The sequence below is a fragment of the Conger conger genome, chromosome 13 (genome assembly GCF_963514075.1).
Source record: "Conger conger chromosome 13, fConCon1.1, whole genome shotgun sequence".
NCBI lineage: Eukaryota > Metazoa > Chordata > Actinopteri > Anguilliformes > Congridae > Conger > Conger conger.
This window is the reverse complement of record NC_083772.1, coordinates 47,378,254-47,392,556: the sequence shown is the minus strand read 5'-3', so window position 1 is coordinate 47,392,556 and position 14,303 is coordinate 47,378,254. Positions and strand designations below refer to the sequence as shown.

General features: G+C 46.8%; 1 protein-coding gene and 1 pseudogene across 8 annotated transcripts in view; both read left to right on the top strand.

The window, feature by feature from the left end:
- Positions 1 to 14,303, top strand: part of LOC133107602 (uncharacterized) — a 980,437-nt pseudogene that overhangs the window by 123,432 nt on the left and 842,702 nt on the right.
- The window catches only part of atm (ATM serine/threonine kinase), a 55,830-nt gene that overhangs the window by 13,890 nt on the left and 27,637 nt on the right, over positions 1 to 14,303 (top strand). For 6 of the 8 annotated variants that reach the window (XM_061216270.1, XM_061216273.1, XM_061216272.1 and 3 more), the window contains exons 14-31: positions 480 to 611; positions 1,067 to 1,192; positions 2,037 to 2,126; positions 3,602 to 3,815; positions 5,012 to 5,205; positions 5,668 to 5,750; positions 6,197 to 6,358; positions 6,774 to 6,849; positions 7,372 to 7,502; positions 8,739 to 8,856; positions 9,523 to 9,694; positions 10,054 to 10,210; positions 11,201 to 11,444; positions 11,836 to 11,951; positions 12,270 to 12,396; positions 13,211 to 13,410; positions 13,705 to 13,879; positions 14,029 to 14,193. In XM_061216270.1, the coding sequence (XP_061072254.1) occupies positions 480 to 611; positions 1,067 to 1,192; positions 2,037 to 2,126; positions 3,602 to 3,815; positions 5,012 to 5,205; positions 5,668 to 5,750; positions 6,197 to 6,358; positions 6,774 to 6,849; positions 7,372 to 7,502; positions 8,739 to 8,856; positions 9,523 to 9,694; positions 10,054 to 10,210; positions 11,201 to 11,444; positions 11,836 to 11,951; positions 12,270 to 12,396; positions 13,211 to 13,410; positions 13,705 to 13,879; positions 14,029 to 14,193 (2,682 nt within the window). Of the gene's footprint in view, positions 1 to 479; positions 612 to 978; positions 1,193 to 2,036; positions 2,127 to 3,601; positions 3,816 to 5,011; positions 5,206 to 5,667; positions 5,751 to 6,196; positions 6,359 to 6,773; positions 6,850 to 7,371; positions 7,503 to 8,738; positions 8,857 to 9,522; positions 9,695 to 10,053; positions 10,211 to 11,200; positions 11,445 to 11,835; positions 11,952 to 12,269; positions 12,397 to 13,210; positions 13,411 to 13,704; positions 13,880 to 14,028; positions 14,194 to 14,303 lie in introns of those variants that run through there. The other 2 variants (XM_061216274.1, XM_061216275.1) reach the window with 2 other exon arrangements.

The window sequence follows — 14,303 nt, the reverse complement described above, 5'->3', positions numbered from 1 at the left end:
GCCCCTGTGAGTGCCTATTTACCCCACCAACTGCCCCTGTGAGTGTCTATTTACCTCACCAACTGCCCCTGTGAGTGCCTATTTACCCCACCAACTACCACACCAAAGATGGAAGCCACCACACTCTCTCTCCTGGTCTCATTGGGTGAATAGCTCTCTCCAAATTATTTACATGGAAATAATCTCTCAGATTCATGGAGCTAATCATAAGAAATTAGATGCCTCGCATTCAGCTTTTCTATTATGATTTCAGTTTTTATTATGATTTGTATTTAGCTATATACCATTCACCCACTCACTGATGGCAAACAAGGGTCAAATCAATATAAAAATATAATTCCATAACATACAAAAAAACAAAAAAACATCAATCAGAATAAAATTGAAAATGGGAAGAAATGTAACGCATTTTGCGGCCTCCATGAGTGTTTGTAAGATAATGTGCTGATGAAGTTCTGTGTCTCTGCCCCACCCCCCAGTCTCAGACCACCCCCCCAGACTGCCTGGTCCGAGGCTCCGCCCTTCTCACCGGCGTTTTGGCGGGGTACCTGTGTGCTGGACTCATCACTGAGCAAGAGGCTTGCAGGTCCCCACTCTTCCAGAAGGCCAAGGTCATAATAATTACGAATAATTTGTTATTTAGCTGATGCTTTTATCCAAAGCAACTTACAGCTGATAAGCCAAAGCAGGGGGCAATCCCCCCTGGAGTAATATGGGGTTAAGGCTGATGGACGTTCACCTGCGCCACTGGCTCAGTTTTCCTGGGGTGATTGCTCTGTGCTGCCCCCTTGTGTTGTCTTTTAAACCTTCAACATGACAGGTTCCAATCACATCTGGAAAAGGGAGCAGGGTTTCATTACAGCCCAGCACAACAACACTGGATTCTCATTTTTTAAAATTTATTATTAGTTTATTTGAAGAGATCAGTCCACATTTGTGACATTTCTTCTTGATTGAAGACCCTGATTATTTACTTAGTTGATCACAGGCCCTTTTGGGATGAGATTGACTCCCCTGCTTTAAAATGAGCGTACCTGACCTGTGTCTGATGGGGGAAATGTTGCAGTCTCTGGCCCAGCTGATCAGCGAGTTCATCTCTTCGGTTAAGAGCAAGATGGCGGAGGCAGCGACGGCTCCCACGCTGAGGGACGTCATGCAGCTCTGCCGAGACTGCCTCCACAGGGGGTCAAAGGTCAGATGGGTTTTCACCGCCATCGTATCCTCATCATCACCAGTATCATCATAACGGGGGAGTTGCACACCCTAACGGGGAGTTACGCTTCATAACGGGGGAGTTACGCTTCATAACGGGGGAGTTACGCTTCATAACGGGGGAGTTACGCTTCATAACAGGGGAGTTACATATCCTAACGGGGGAGTTAGGCTTCATAACGGGGGAGTTACACATCCTAACGGGGGAGTTTCACATCCTAACGAGGGAGTTACACATCCTAACGGGGTAGTTGCACACCCTAACGGGGGAGTTACACACCCTAACGGGGGAGTTACACACCCTAACGGGGGAGTTACGCTTCCTAACGGGGGAATTACACACCCTAACGGGGAGTTACGCTTCCTAACGGGGGAGTTACACATCCTAACGGGGGAGTTACGCATCCTAACGGGGGAGTTACGCAGCCTAACGGGGGAGTTACACACCCTAACGGGGGAGTTACGCTTCCTAACGGGGGAATTACACACCCTAACGGGGAGTTACGCATCCTAACAGAGGAGTTACACATCCTAACGGGGGAGTTACGCACCCTAACAGAGGAGTTACACATCCTAACAGGGGAGTTACACATCCTAACGGGGGAGTTACACATCCTAACGGGGGAGTTACATATCCTAACGGGGGAGTTAGGCTTCATAACGGGGGAGTTACACACCCTAACGGGGGAGTTACGCTTCATAACAGGGGAGTTACATATCCTAACGGGGGAGTTAGGCTTCATAACGGGGGAGTTACACACCCTAACAGGGGAGTTAGGCATCCTAATCGGGGAGTTATGCACTGCTCTACTTCTCTCCCGCAGGACACCATGAGTCGTACTGCCTCCAACCTCTTCCTCAAAGTCCTGCCATCCAGGCTGTTGAACGAACTGTCAGAAATCTGCAAAGTGATGGTGAGTGGGCAGTAAATCAGGTGTAAAAATGCTAATTAAAACGCAACTATGGTTACTGGTACTGCTAATTTTTGTTTTTTCATTTTATTTTCAAAGTGGGAAATCATGTAAAGTTTTATAAACGTTCACAAAATGAAACTTTTAATGATACAGTCCCTCCAGAGGTATTGGACCAGCATGGTCAATTCATTTGTTTTTGCTATACACTGAAGACAATTGAGTTTGAGGTCAAAAGATGTACATGATATGACCGATCCGAATTTCAGGTTTTATTTCCTGGTATTTTTATCTAGATTTTGTTAAACAACTTGGAACATATCACCTTTTGTATCGGACCACCCAATTTGTAGGTGAGCAAAAGGATTGGAACAGGTGACTGGCAGGTGTTTATTGTTTCCCAGATGTGTCCTGTTAGATTGATTGGTTAAACAATAAATAGTTCTGAATGTCTACTCTTGGTTTTAGCCTTGGGTTTTGCCTGTGAAGACTGCATTTGTGTTAGAAAAGATAAACCAACATGAAGACAAGAATGCTGTCTTTGGGAGAAAAGCAAGCCATTTTAAAGCTTAGAAAAGAGGCAGTTGATGAAAACAACATTGTGGGAGCTGTGAAGATCTCCACAGGGCAGGGTTGAAGGTACCTCAATCAACTGTCCAAAGAAGACGTAGAGGCTATACCAGAAGATGCAAACCACTCATCAGTTGTAAGAATTGGAAGGAGAGATTACAATTTTCAGAGTACAAAGAAGTACAGAGATGAACCACGGACGTTCTGGGCCGTTTTATGGACTGATGAGACAAAGTTTAACCTCTACCAAAGTAATGGAATGGCCAAGTGTGGAGAAAGTAGGGATCTGCTCATGATCCAAAACATACAAGCTCATCTGTGAAGCACGGTGGAGGAAGTGTCATGGCTTGGGCTTGCATGGCTGCTTCTGGAGTGGGCTCACTAATCGTTATTGATTATAAAAACCCCTGGAACAAACAACAACTGAAAGAGGCTGCAGTAAAAGCCTGGAAAAGCATCGCAAAAGAAGAATGCAACAGTTTGGTGATGTCAATGGGTCGTAGGGTTGATGCAGTTATTTCAACCAAGGGATATGCTACCAGATATTAAGTGTTATTTACTTAAAATACTATCTGTTCCAATACTTTTGCTCACCTAAACATCGGGTGGTCTGATGCCAAAGTTTCTATGTTCCACATCTAGGTGGAAATACCAGGAAATAAAAGCCGAAATTCTGAACTCTTGTTCATCTTTTCAGTGTAATCAAAAACAAAGGAATTGGCTTTGCTGTTCCAATACCTTTGGAAGGGAGTGGGGACTATGTTTTCTTTAGTGTGGACCAAACGTTTTTGTCATTGAAGTTTGAGAATTGGGTTTACGCACCAACCAATCAGTCTTAATTCCAAGTCGGTGGAGCGCGGGGGTCCAGGTCCAATGAAACGGCCTGAATCCGGCGTTTATTCTCCCAGCTGACCAACTCCTGCAAGCCGGGCGGGGCGGTGTCTGAGGCCGGGCCCAGGCACGAGGACTGGGAGGAGCGGCCGACGCAGGGCGAGCGGCCGACGCAGGGCGAGCGGCAGGAGCAGGTGGATCTGTTCGACGATGAGGACGGGGGGGAGGGGTGCAGTGGCTCGGACGCAGACGGGCGGCAGGGCAGCGAGGCCGACGCCCAGTGGGGCTCAGGTACCGGTCCCGCCGGGTCCCTCACCCTTCTCATATCTTCTCTTTATCGAGCCGGCAACTTACCCATCTCAGCCAAGCGTAAAAACCTTTTTCTTTTGTGATTTTTTTTTACTTCAGGTGTGGGGTGCAGGTACGGTACCCGCCCCTCTGGAGTGGGGTTGACCCTTTCCATCCATCGCTTTTATGAAAATTCTGAATTTGCGCATAAGAAGACCTCCTGAAATGCCTGAAATTAGAAAAACACTGAAATATCAAAAAAAAGGTTTTATGCTTGACTGAGGTGGGAGAGTTGCCGTATTGATAACTATAATGCGAAAAAGGGTGATGGAAACTTAATTTTTCTGAGTCTGTTAAGTCACATGCTTCCAATCCAGAAAGCCAAAAAACACTTGTAAAACAGCAGTTGATGGACACTGATTTGCTTTTGCTGACTTTTTCCAGAACATTTGTGAAACATTCGGATGGAAAAAGAAGGTTGAATCCATTGATATGCTGGTTTTAATAACTTTTTCCATCGCGGAAAGACATGCTTTTTGCCTTGAAGAGAACGTTGTTAGAAGCAGAGCATGCTCAATTGGCATTGCTAAAATAATAAAAACACGGTTGTGTGTTTGTTTGTATTAGTTATCCTCCAAAACAATCACAGAAAATAAACATAATAAGCAATCCAAATAATGACACTTTTTGTCTGTGCTCGATATGCTACGTGGCAGTGGATGCATGGATAACGCCACAGGCAATGAGTATCCAATCACTGAACGGTGTTTTAACTGCGCTGTTTGAGACCTGCCTCTACGCAAAATGCAGTTCGTAGGCAGTCCCATTCGCTGATTGTGTAATGAGCTGTAGTCTTCGGGCACCAACATATCCTTTTCAGGCCGCTTTTTGTGCTGCGAGTTATACCTAAATCTGGCCCATAATGTCAAATTACTAGCATTACATAGAGAATGTGAAACTACATTTTGTAACATCCATGAGACATGTTTTTGAATGTTCTTTTCGCACTTATGAATGTGTTTTTTAGGGCTGATGAAGGTTTTCGCAATCACTTTCCATGATTTGGCACCAGTCTTACAAATTTAATTGATGGTGATGTGTGTTGAAAAAGTGATTATCCTAATTGCATTACTAGTATGCTGTCAGATACGTGTGGTGGTTGTTTGGGAGATACGTGTCATCTGCCCTGACCTCTGTAGGGGTACGGAGCATGCTCGCCATGGAGCTCCTGGCCAATCAGGACACGGCGTTCCTGACAGTGCTGGAGTTCCTGTGTCAGTGTGCCTGCTCTGAGTTTATCCACGGGCTGTCCTTCCGCCCGGCGGAGGTCCGGAGAAAACTCCTCCAGCTCATCAGCCAGATCGACTGCACCAAGCCGCTGCACCTCCATATGGTGAGCACGCACTCAGCACTGTGTGACAGGGAGTATTCATCTAGCACGCTAAGAAAAGCACAGCAGTGCTGATTTGAATGCATTAAGGAACCCGAAGGAACAAATGTGCAGTGTTAATTCATTCGAATCCTTAGTTATTGAACATTGGGGTTCCACTTCTGCAGTTCTGGAATTATGCTTAAAAATTATTTTCCTTTCACTTCCTGGAAAACCAGTCGATATCCAGCTGCACGCACCCTCATTTGACGTCAGTCAGTTCGACTCCCCGACCTTCAAATATTTCCAGGCTAGCTAATTCTGCTCTAACTTCAGTTCAGCTTGTCTTTAAATAAAACAAGCATTTGTAGTCTGACCTGTGATAAACAATGGCAGTTCACTCAGTTTAAATGGGATTGATTAAGTGCTCGACTGCTGATGTTACCTGAATGATCGGGTTATTTCTGGTTATTTCTCCCTCTCCAGTACCTGACCCTGCTGAGGCAGCTCCCTGCTGAGGACACGGTTTTGGCAGCTGAAGATTTTGAGTCCCTCCTGGCTCCACTGGCGTAAGGGCCGCTGTGTGCAGACTGTCACTAGAGTCAGCCCCAGTGCCTCTGGAACTGCACTCAGCCCCTCTGTATCACTCAGCTGCAGTTATGCAGTTATGATTCAGATTTTCACCAGCCACTATTTCCCTTTACGAGCTACAGTGAAACCTCCTTTGGGCCCCACCCAGGGGAGAAGTAGAAAATGGCTGTTAAATCTAAGTCCAATCCTGTGACTTTTAAACCATCTGTGAAAATTAAAACTACTAGTTGATTGACTGTATTTCCCATGGACCATTTCTCACACATCATTGTATGAATAATCTATACCCTTGTGTGAAACAATATTTTCAACATTACCTTTTGTGAACACGAGAAGTTGCACATCCGTTTTGTGTAAAAGACTACATTTCCCAGGGACCCTTGTACCTGGCGCCGCTGAGTGTCACTGTGGTTAATGTTGACAGGGATCTGTGCTCCATGTACCGTCAAGACCAGGAGGTCTGTGCCGCCCTGCTGCTGGGCCTGCTCCCCTGCGCCCGCTGCCTGGGCCGCGCCCACAACCAGAACCCGGCCGACGACCTGAGGGACGTCCAGGGGACGCTGCTGAAGGTCGTCTCGGGCTTCTGGTGCGTACAGGGCCTGTCCCGCCCCCTCTCCAGTCATGGAGGGCCACAGAGCCTGCAGATTTGCCCTTCAGCCAGTAACAGGCCCCGGAAACCAGCCGGGTGGACTTGAGGTCCCTGACACTCATACTGTATGTCTCTTCAGTCTTCAACTTGATAAGATTACGTTATACATTGTATACGTGTTGCAGGAGCCACACTCACAGTCGTACTGTAGGTAATAAACCACCAGACTTAGAAACCAGTATGTAGGCATCAAAATTGAGAAGTGAGGTCCCTTGCCATAGTTTTGATGGATCAGAATCGACACCGTGAGGCACATTTGTAGTGATTGTAGTGAGTGAAGTTTTATTTTGACCTGTGAATAGTTTTAACTCTTTAAATAGTTTTTGAATCTTTGGTCTTGTTTTCCCCTCAGCATTCTTTCCAGGACCAGCAAAAGCACGGCGTCTGTGAGAGTGGCTCTGGTCAGGTGTCTGGTGGTCCTGCTGGAGGTGAGTCTGCTGGAGCCCCGCAGACTGCACAAGTCTGTGGCACATGTCCGATAGATTCTTCCAAAAATAATGAAATGAACGGTTTTAAATGTCATAAAATGTACTATAAAGAACATCAGATGGTAGGTTGTACCACAGTTCTTCTGGCTCTCCAGGTAATCCCAGACAGCCTTTGATCCATTTTCTATCTGAAAAATTTCTAAAACATTATTTTTTTGGGGGAAAATGAATGGAAATCTCAAATTTGCTCTTTTGCACTAACACACAAATGCAGAAACCAACAAAAATACATATGAAAAAATATCTGAGACCAAATTTAAATAAAAAAACCTAGCGTTCCAAAGCACTTAAGCACAGTAATGCATATACAGTATACACAGCAACTGATTTGGTACTGTAGCTCAACTGTGTTGATATAACAAAGATATTTGACGTAAAACACGGCTGTGCACTAGGTCTGGTATAGGCCCTGGTGGGTTTTGGCCCTGATTCGCCGCCCTGTCTCCCCACCCCTCCTGATAGGCCGATCCCTGCTGTACATGGGCGGTCCTGACGCTGAGGGAAGGTGAGCTTCCTGTGTCCGTCATCCTGCCCACCTACCTGGCCGACGCCCACCACCACGTCCGCTCGCTTGCTGCCATGACGATCGACAGGTGGGTACACCTGGGCCTCACTCCCAACTCTAGCTGTCATCCAAGGGACCCCAAAAAACGAGCGTTACTCTTCACCCAATGTCCCCCGCTGGCGGAGGGCTGTAGCTCTGCAGCTCACCCAGTACACAGTGTGTGTAAATGAATGATCCACCCTGATTTTATGCATGAATATTTACTTCAAATTGTGATTTCTTGTTTATTCATGTGGAAAGGCTAGAATACACATAACCTCCCCTTATAGTTGAAGATTCGGTCAACCTCATAACTTTTTTAGCAAGCTCAAATTTTCCATCGCTGTTTGTTACACTGTTACACTCATTGTGCCAGTTCAGCTCATCGCAGCTATATCTGCATGTTAGCTTATATCTGCATGTTAGCATGTTTTGGCCTGTTGGACCCTGGATGTTAGCATGTTTTGGCCTGTTGGACCCTGGATGTTAGCATGTTTTGGCCTGTTGGACCCTGGATGTTAGCATGTTTTGGCCTGTTGGACCCTGGATGTTAGCGTGTTTTGGCCTGTTGGACCCTGGATGTTAGCGTGTTTTGGCCTGCTGCAGTCTGAATGTTAGCGTGTTTTGGCCTGTTGCAGTCTGAATGTTAGCGTGTTTTGGCCTGTTGCAGTCTGAATGTTAGCGTGTTTTGGCCTGTTGCAGTCTGAATGTTAGCGTGTTTTGGCCTGTTGCAGTCTGAATGTTAGCGTGTTTTGGCCTGTTGCAGTCTGAATGTTAGCGTGTTTTGGCCTGTTGCAGTCTGAATGTTAGCGTGTTTTGGCCTGTTGCAGTCTGAATGTTAGCGTGTTTTGGCCTGTTGCAGTCTGAATGTTAGCGTGTTTTGGCCTGTTGCAGTCTGAATGTTAGCGTGTTTTGGCCTGTTGCAGTCTGAATGTTAGCGTGTTTTGGCCTGTTGCAGTCTGAATGTTAGCGTGTTTTGGCCTGTTGCAGTCTGAATGTTCGTGTGTTTTAGCCTGTTGCAGTCTGAATGTTAGCGTGTTTTAGCCTGTTGCAGTCTGAATGCTAGCGTGTTTTGGCCTGTTGCAGTCTGAATGTTAGCGTGTTTTGGCCTGTTGCAGTCTGAATGTTAGCGTGTTTTGGCCTGTTGCAGTCTGAATGTTCGTGTGTTTTAGCCTGTTGCAGTCTGAATGTTAGCGTGTTTTAGCCTGTTGCAGTCTGAATGCTAGCGTGTTTTGCCCATTGGAGCCTGGATGTGAGCGTGTTAGTGTGGCCCCTCGCCCTGCAGACTCTTCCTGCAGGGGACTCCTGATGGCTCAGTGAGGAGGAGGATGCTCCCACTGAAGCAGCAGCAGGACGCTTTCGAGAGCGTCTACCTGGAGGCCCAGAGGGGCATGACGCTCCAGGTAAGACCTGCACAGACCCAGGTGATGATGAAGGTGTGTGTGCGCTGATGAAGGTGTGTGTGTGTGTGTGTATGTTGATGAAGGTGTGTGTGCACTGATGAAGGTGTGTGTGATGAAGGTGTGTGTGTGATGATGATGATGATGAAGGTGTGTGTGTGTGTGTGTGTGTGTGTGTGTGTGTGTGTGTGTGTTTGTTTGTATGGGTGTGTGATGAAGGTCTGTGTGTGTGAGAGATGATGATGATGATGATGAATGTGTGTGATGATGATGAAGGTGTATGTGTGTCTTTGTTTCACATTACATTAATGGCATTTGGCTTGTGTGTGTGATGAAGGTGTGTGTGTGTGTGTGTGATGATGATGGTGATGATGATGATGGTGTGTGTGTGTATGTGATGATGATAATGATGATGATGCAGGTGTGTGTGTGATGAAGGTGTGTGTGTATGTGTGTGTGTGTGTGTGTGTGTGATGATGATGATGAAGGTGTGTGTGTGTGTGTATGTGATGATGATGATGGTGTGTGTGTGTGATGAAGGTGTGTGTGTGTGTGTGTGTGTGTGTGTGTGATGATGATGGTGATGATGATGATGAAGGTGTGTGTGTGTGTGTGTGTGATGATGATGGTGATGATGATGAAGAAGGTGTGTGTGTGTGTGTGCTGCAGAAGGGCTGTGTGCAGGAGGAGCAGCAGGATGAGCTGTGTAACCGGCAGGCGGCTCTGCTGAAGACCCTGGCGGGGGTGCTGTGCTGCAGCCCCGTGTGTGAGAAGCAGGCTCTGTTCGCCCTCTTCCAGGCCCACCGGGAGAACAGCATCCACGAGCGGCTCGTCAAGAAGGGGAGTGAAGCTCCAGGACCCGGCTCCTCTAACCTCTGACCTCTGACCTCTGACCTCTGTCCTCTAACCTCACTAACCGCATCACGTTGGGCCTCGAGCTGTCTGATTAAACCTGTGTTTGACATGTACTGTTCTCAGTATTTTATTTAGGTTATGTCACATGTACTTGCACAGTTATAACTGGTGTGTAGATATTTGTCTGGGTTTTATGTATGTGTTTATTTGCTTGCTTATTTCTTTCCTTCTTTCTTTCTTTCTTTCTTTCTTTACGGTGGTGTTTGCCAGTTTGTTGTAGTAAAAATCGTGTTGTGACTGTTGAGCTCGTTGGCCTGCTGTAAGTGTGACTTGGCTTCCGGCAGGTTCTGGAGACGGTCTCGAAAGCGCTGAGCTATCGCAGTGGGGAGAGCTTTGTGAACTCTCACCTGCATTACCTGGTGACAGAGTGGCTCCGCCAGTACAGCCTCGACACGTTTCCCTACACCCTGCTCTACCACACCTCCCTGCAGGACTTCTACAGGTACGTACAGTGTCTCACCTGTTTCCCTACACCCTGCTCTACCACACCTCCCTGCAAGACTTCTACAGGTATGTACAGTATCTCACCTGTTTCCCTACACCCTTCTCTACCACACCTCCCTGCAAGACTTCTACAGGTAGGTACAGTATCTCACCTGTAAAATATACACATGCAGATATACACTCAGTGAGCACTTTATTAGCTATTTATTAGACTGCTTTTAGACTTCTACTGCTGTAGCCTATCCACTGTGTTGTAATGTTTGGCTATTTGCTTTACTGTCACTTTCCTGTCAGCTTTGACCAGTTTGCCCATCCTCCTCGAACGTCTCATTGACAAGTTGTTTCTGTCTGCAGAACTGCTCACTGGATTTTTATTTTTATTTATTTTATTTTATTTTTTGCACCATTCTTTGCAAACTCTAGAGAATGTATGTCCAAATCCCAGGAGATCAGCAATTTCTGAGATACTCAAACCACAACCACTAACAATCATTCCACGGTCCAAGTCACTTAGATCACATTTTTTCCCCAGTCTGATAGTTGATGTGAACATTAACTGAAGCTCCTGACCCATATCTACATGATTGTAAGCATTACATTTACATTTACATTTTTGTAATTTGGCAGACGCTTTTAATCCAAAGCGACTTACAAGTGCATAGGTTCTACCATAAATCAAAGCATCACATCCAGAACTAGGAAAATTACACTGCTGCCACACAATTGGCTGATTAGATAATCACATGTATAAGTAGGTGTACAGGTGTTTGGTTTGGTTTGGATCTTTAGGGACAGTTGCCCTCTCTTATTTATGAATTATTTTGTATCTTTATTTAGTTATTGCCACCCATTGAATCTGTGTTTTGTGTAGTTTGTGACAAAATCTGTGCTTGAAGATCAGTTCACAAACTCCTAGAGCAAAACGAAACATTCTGATAACTGGATCTATGTGAAAAACCCACGTTTGGATGCGTCTCTCCTCCCGCAGGTCCTCCTATCCCGTCCTGATCCCTCACCTGGTGTACCTGGACGACTTTGAGCAGGTGAAGGCCGTGGGGGCGGAGCTGGGGCGGGACTGGAAGCAGCTGCTGGCCGACTGCTTCCCCAAAATCACCGTCAACATCCTGCCGTACTTCGCCCTGTCCGGGCAGGACGTGCAGGAGGCCCAGCAGAGGGAGAAGGCCCACCGCGTCTACGACCTGCTGAAGGACAGCAGCTGTCTGGGCAAGCAGGTGAGGGAGATGGGTCCGATCGGTTGGGTCCGATATAGCCATTGCGGTATGACGATAGACGTTAGATTTCTTTCAGTCTTTTTTTTATTTAATCATACCTGATGTGGGAACACACTTCCAATTTTCTGAGCCAAAGTGAAATGCTTCCGAGGGAAAAAAACTTCACTCGTATCTTTCCAATGTTGATATGATAGCAACAGGGCTGTTTCCATGTGGTAGATAACTTGACAACAAGGATTAAAGAGTCGACTTAACTGTTGTTTGGGAGATTTGTTTGGAGATTGAAGTTTGGAGATGTGTTACCGTATCAAGTCCTGATTGAAGACGAAACGAAGGAACAAAACCTACCACCGCCTACAAGAGATGGTTCTTATCTGCTGACCTTCTTCAGCAAATCGACAGCCTGATCCACAGCAACCTGGCGGACATTGTGGTGGAGCTGCTGCTGACGCTGTACGAAGGCACCGGGCAGGAGGAGCGGCCCGGAGATCTGTGCAGGTTTATGGGGTAAGGAGCAGGTGTATGGGGTAAGGAGCAGGTCAGATCTGTGCAGGTTTATGGGGTAAGGAGCAGGTCAGATCTGTGCAGGTTTATGGGGGTAAGGAGCAGGTTTATGGGGTAAGGAGAAGGTCAGATCTGTGCAGGTTTATGGGGTAGGGAGCAGGTCAGATCTGTGCAGGTTTATGGGGTGAGAAGCAGGTCAGAAGATTTATGGTTTGAAGATTGGCCACACGAGGACTCTGTCAGCAGGTCTCTGTCAGCAGGTAGGGCTACGTGTGTTTTGTGTTGCTCAAATTGGATTTCTATGTGGAATGTGTTTTTCAGAGAACTGGACCCAGCCCCAAACCCTCCCTACTTCAGTTCATTCGTGATCAGAGCCACTCTGGACTACCTCAACAACTGTCACAGCAGCACCAGCAAGTCTCTGGTCACCATCCTGTCCAAAACGCCGGTGAGTCGTGAGTTATTTTTCTTGCATTGTCATCATTTAGAGTCATTAATAGTGATCCATTAAAGGCATACTATGCAGGATTATTTAGCCTTTTACAATCAAAGAGTCTCTTCCCCTATCCTCAACCTGGCCTACTCACCTCCGTTTCTATCTCTATTTTCTGAGCCATCCACACCAACAGGCAGAACATATGAGTCCAAATGAGATCAGCAAAGCGTTACTGGTTTTTGGCGTAGGTTAGGCCATGTATTTTATGTATTAAGTGCAGCGTGTTAGATCGCCCTCCCCTTCTGATCGTTTAAAGTCATGATACCACCAGTACACCACCTGAAGTCAACATCATTTTCATGCACATTTTTCTAAATGCTGCAGACCTCCCCCTGCCTTTGTCGGCCTTGCGTTCAATAAAATTAAATCTTGACGCTCAGGCATCTGTGTAAACTCAGCTGCTATTTCCTGTTAACTGGCCTGTTAAATTATTATTTTCCCACTCTCTTAGGCCTGTGCATTGCTTTTTAATATTAACAAATTGTAAAGTGTAAGTACATTCCTCAGTTTACAGTTTACATCCATGTAATTGTTAATGGTAAACTTTAGTATTGTGTTTGGTTGCAAATTCATGGCTAAGGTTAAATCTGGGTCCTGAAGCAAATGGAGACTTCTGCTTTTGTAATGGTTGATCATGTGAGCCACCAAACTTACATTGGTAGATGACAGACTGACCACCCGAATAAGAATCCATGGTGCCCTTTGAACAAAGTGGGAAAGGCCTGTTTGAAGCATGGGGTGACAGCGCTCCCTGTGTTTGGGTCAGATCTCCATCCAGAAGATCCTGCTGGCGGTTTGCCAGAAGGCGGCGGAGACGTCGAACGCGTACGAGAGGCACCGCATTCTGCTCATGTACCACCTGTTTGTGGGTCTGCTGCTCCGGGAGGTGCGGGAGGGGCTGGGCGGGGCCTGGGCCTTCGTCCTGAGAGACGTCATCTACACTGTCATCCACCACATCAACGGCAGGTTAGCACGGGGGGGGGTACTCCCTGGGGGGAAGGGTCACTCCACAGTGTTTACATTGAAGCTAAGATTCCGTGGGGACATATAGATTCTGTTCCAGGGCTGGAACCATGGTTCTGGCTAAGATGCTTGGTGCTGTGAGGGTTGATTCTGGTTAAGATGCTTGGTGCTGTGAGGGTTGATTCTGGTTAAGATGCTTGGTGCTGTGAGGGTGGATTCAGGTTCAGATGCTTGGTGCTGGTGCTGTAAGATGCTTTAGATTCTAATGCTGCTCTCCCTTCTCTTGTCTTTGACTAGCCCGGCCCAGTTAGACGAAGTTACAACCAGGAGCCTCTTGTTGTGCTTGGACCTGCTTGAGTCAGTGTGCCGGACTGCTGTACTGTTCTGCGAGGATGCTCTAGAGAGCCACCTGCAGGTCATTGTTGGAACTCTGACCACACAGGTGACTGACCAGCCAGCTGTCTCCCAGCAGGTAAGACTAGAGTCTAACATTCTGATGACACCAAATCTCAGTGTGCTGAATTTTATACTGTGTGAGAGTGCAGGTCCTCGGTGCTGAATTGTATACTGTGTGAGAGTGCAGGTCCTCGGTGCTGAATTGTATACTGTGTGAGAGTGCAGGTCCTCGGTTTGCTGAAGTTTCTGGTTATTGAAAATCACGACAACAAGCACCTAAAGAGGGCCATCCAGCTGCTGGAGCCCCTCCCCAATCGCCCCGCCTTCAGACAGCTGCGGGAAACTCAACACGCACTCAAATACAGCACAGGAGCGTTCACCCTCCGACAGGTAACATTCACCCTCACACAGGTAACATTCACCCTCACACAGGTAACATTCACCCTCACACAGGTAACGTTCACCCTCACACAGGTAACATTCACCCTCACACAGGTAAC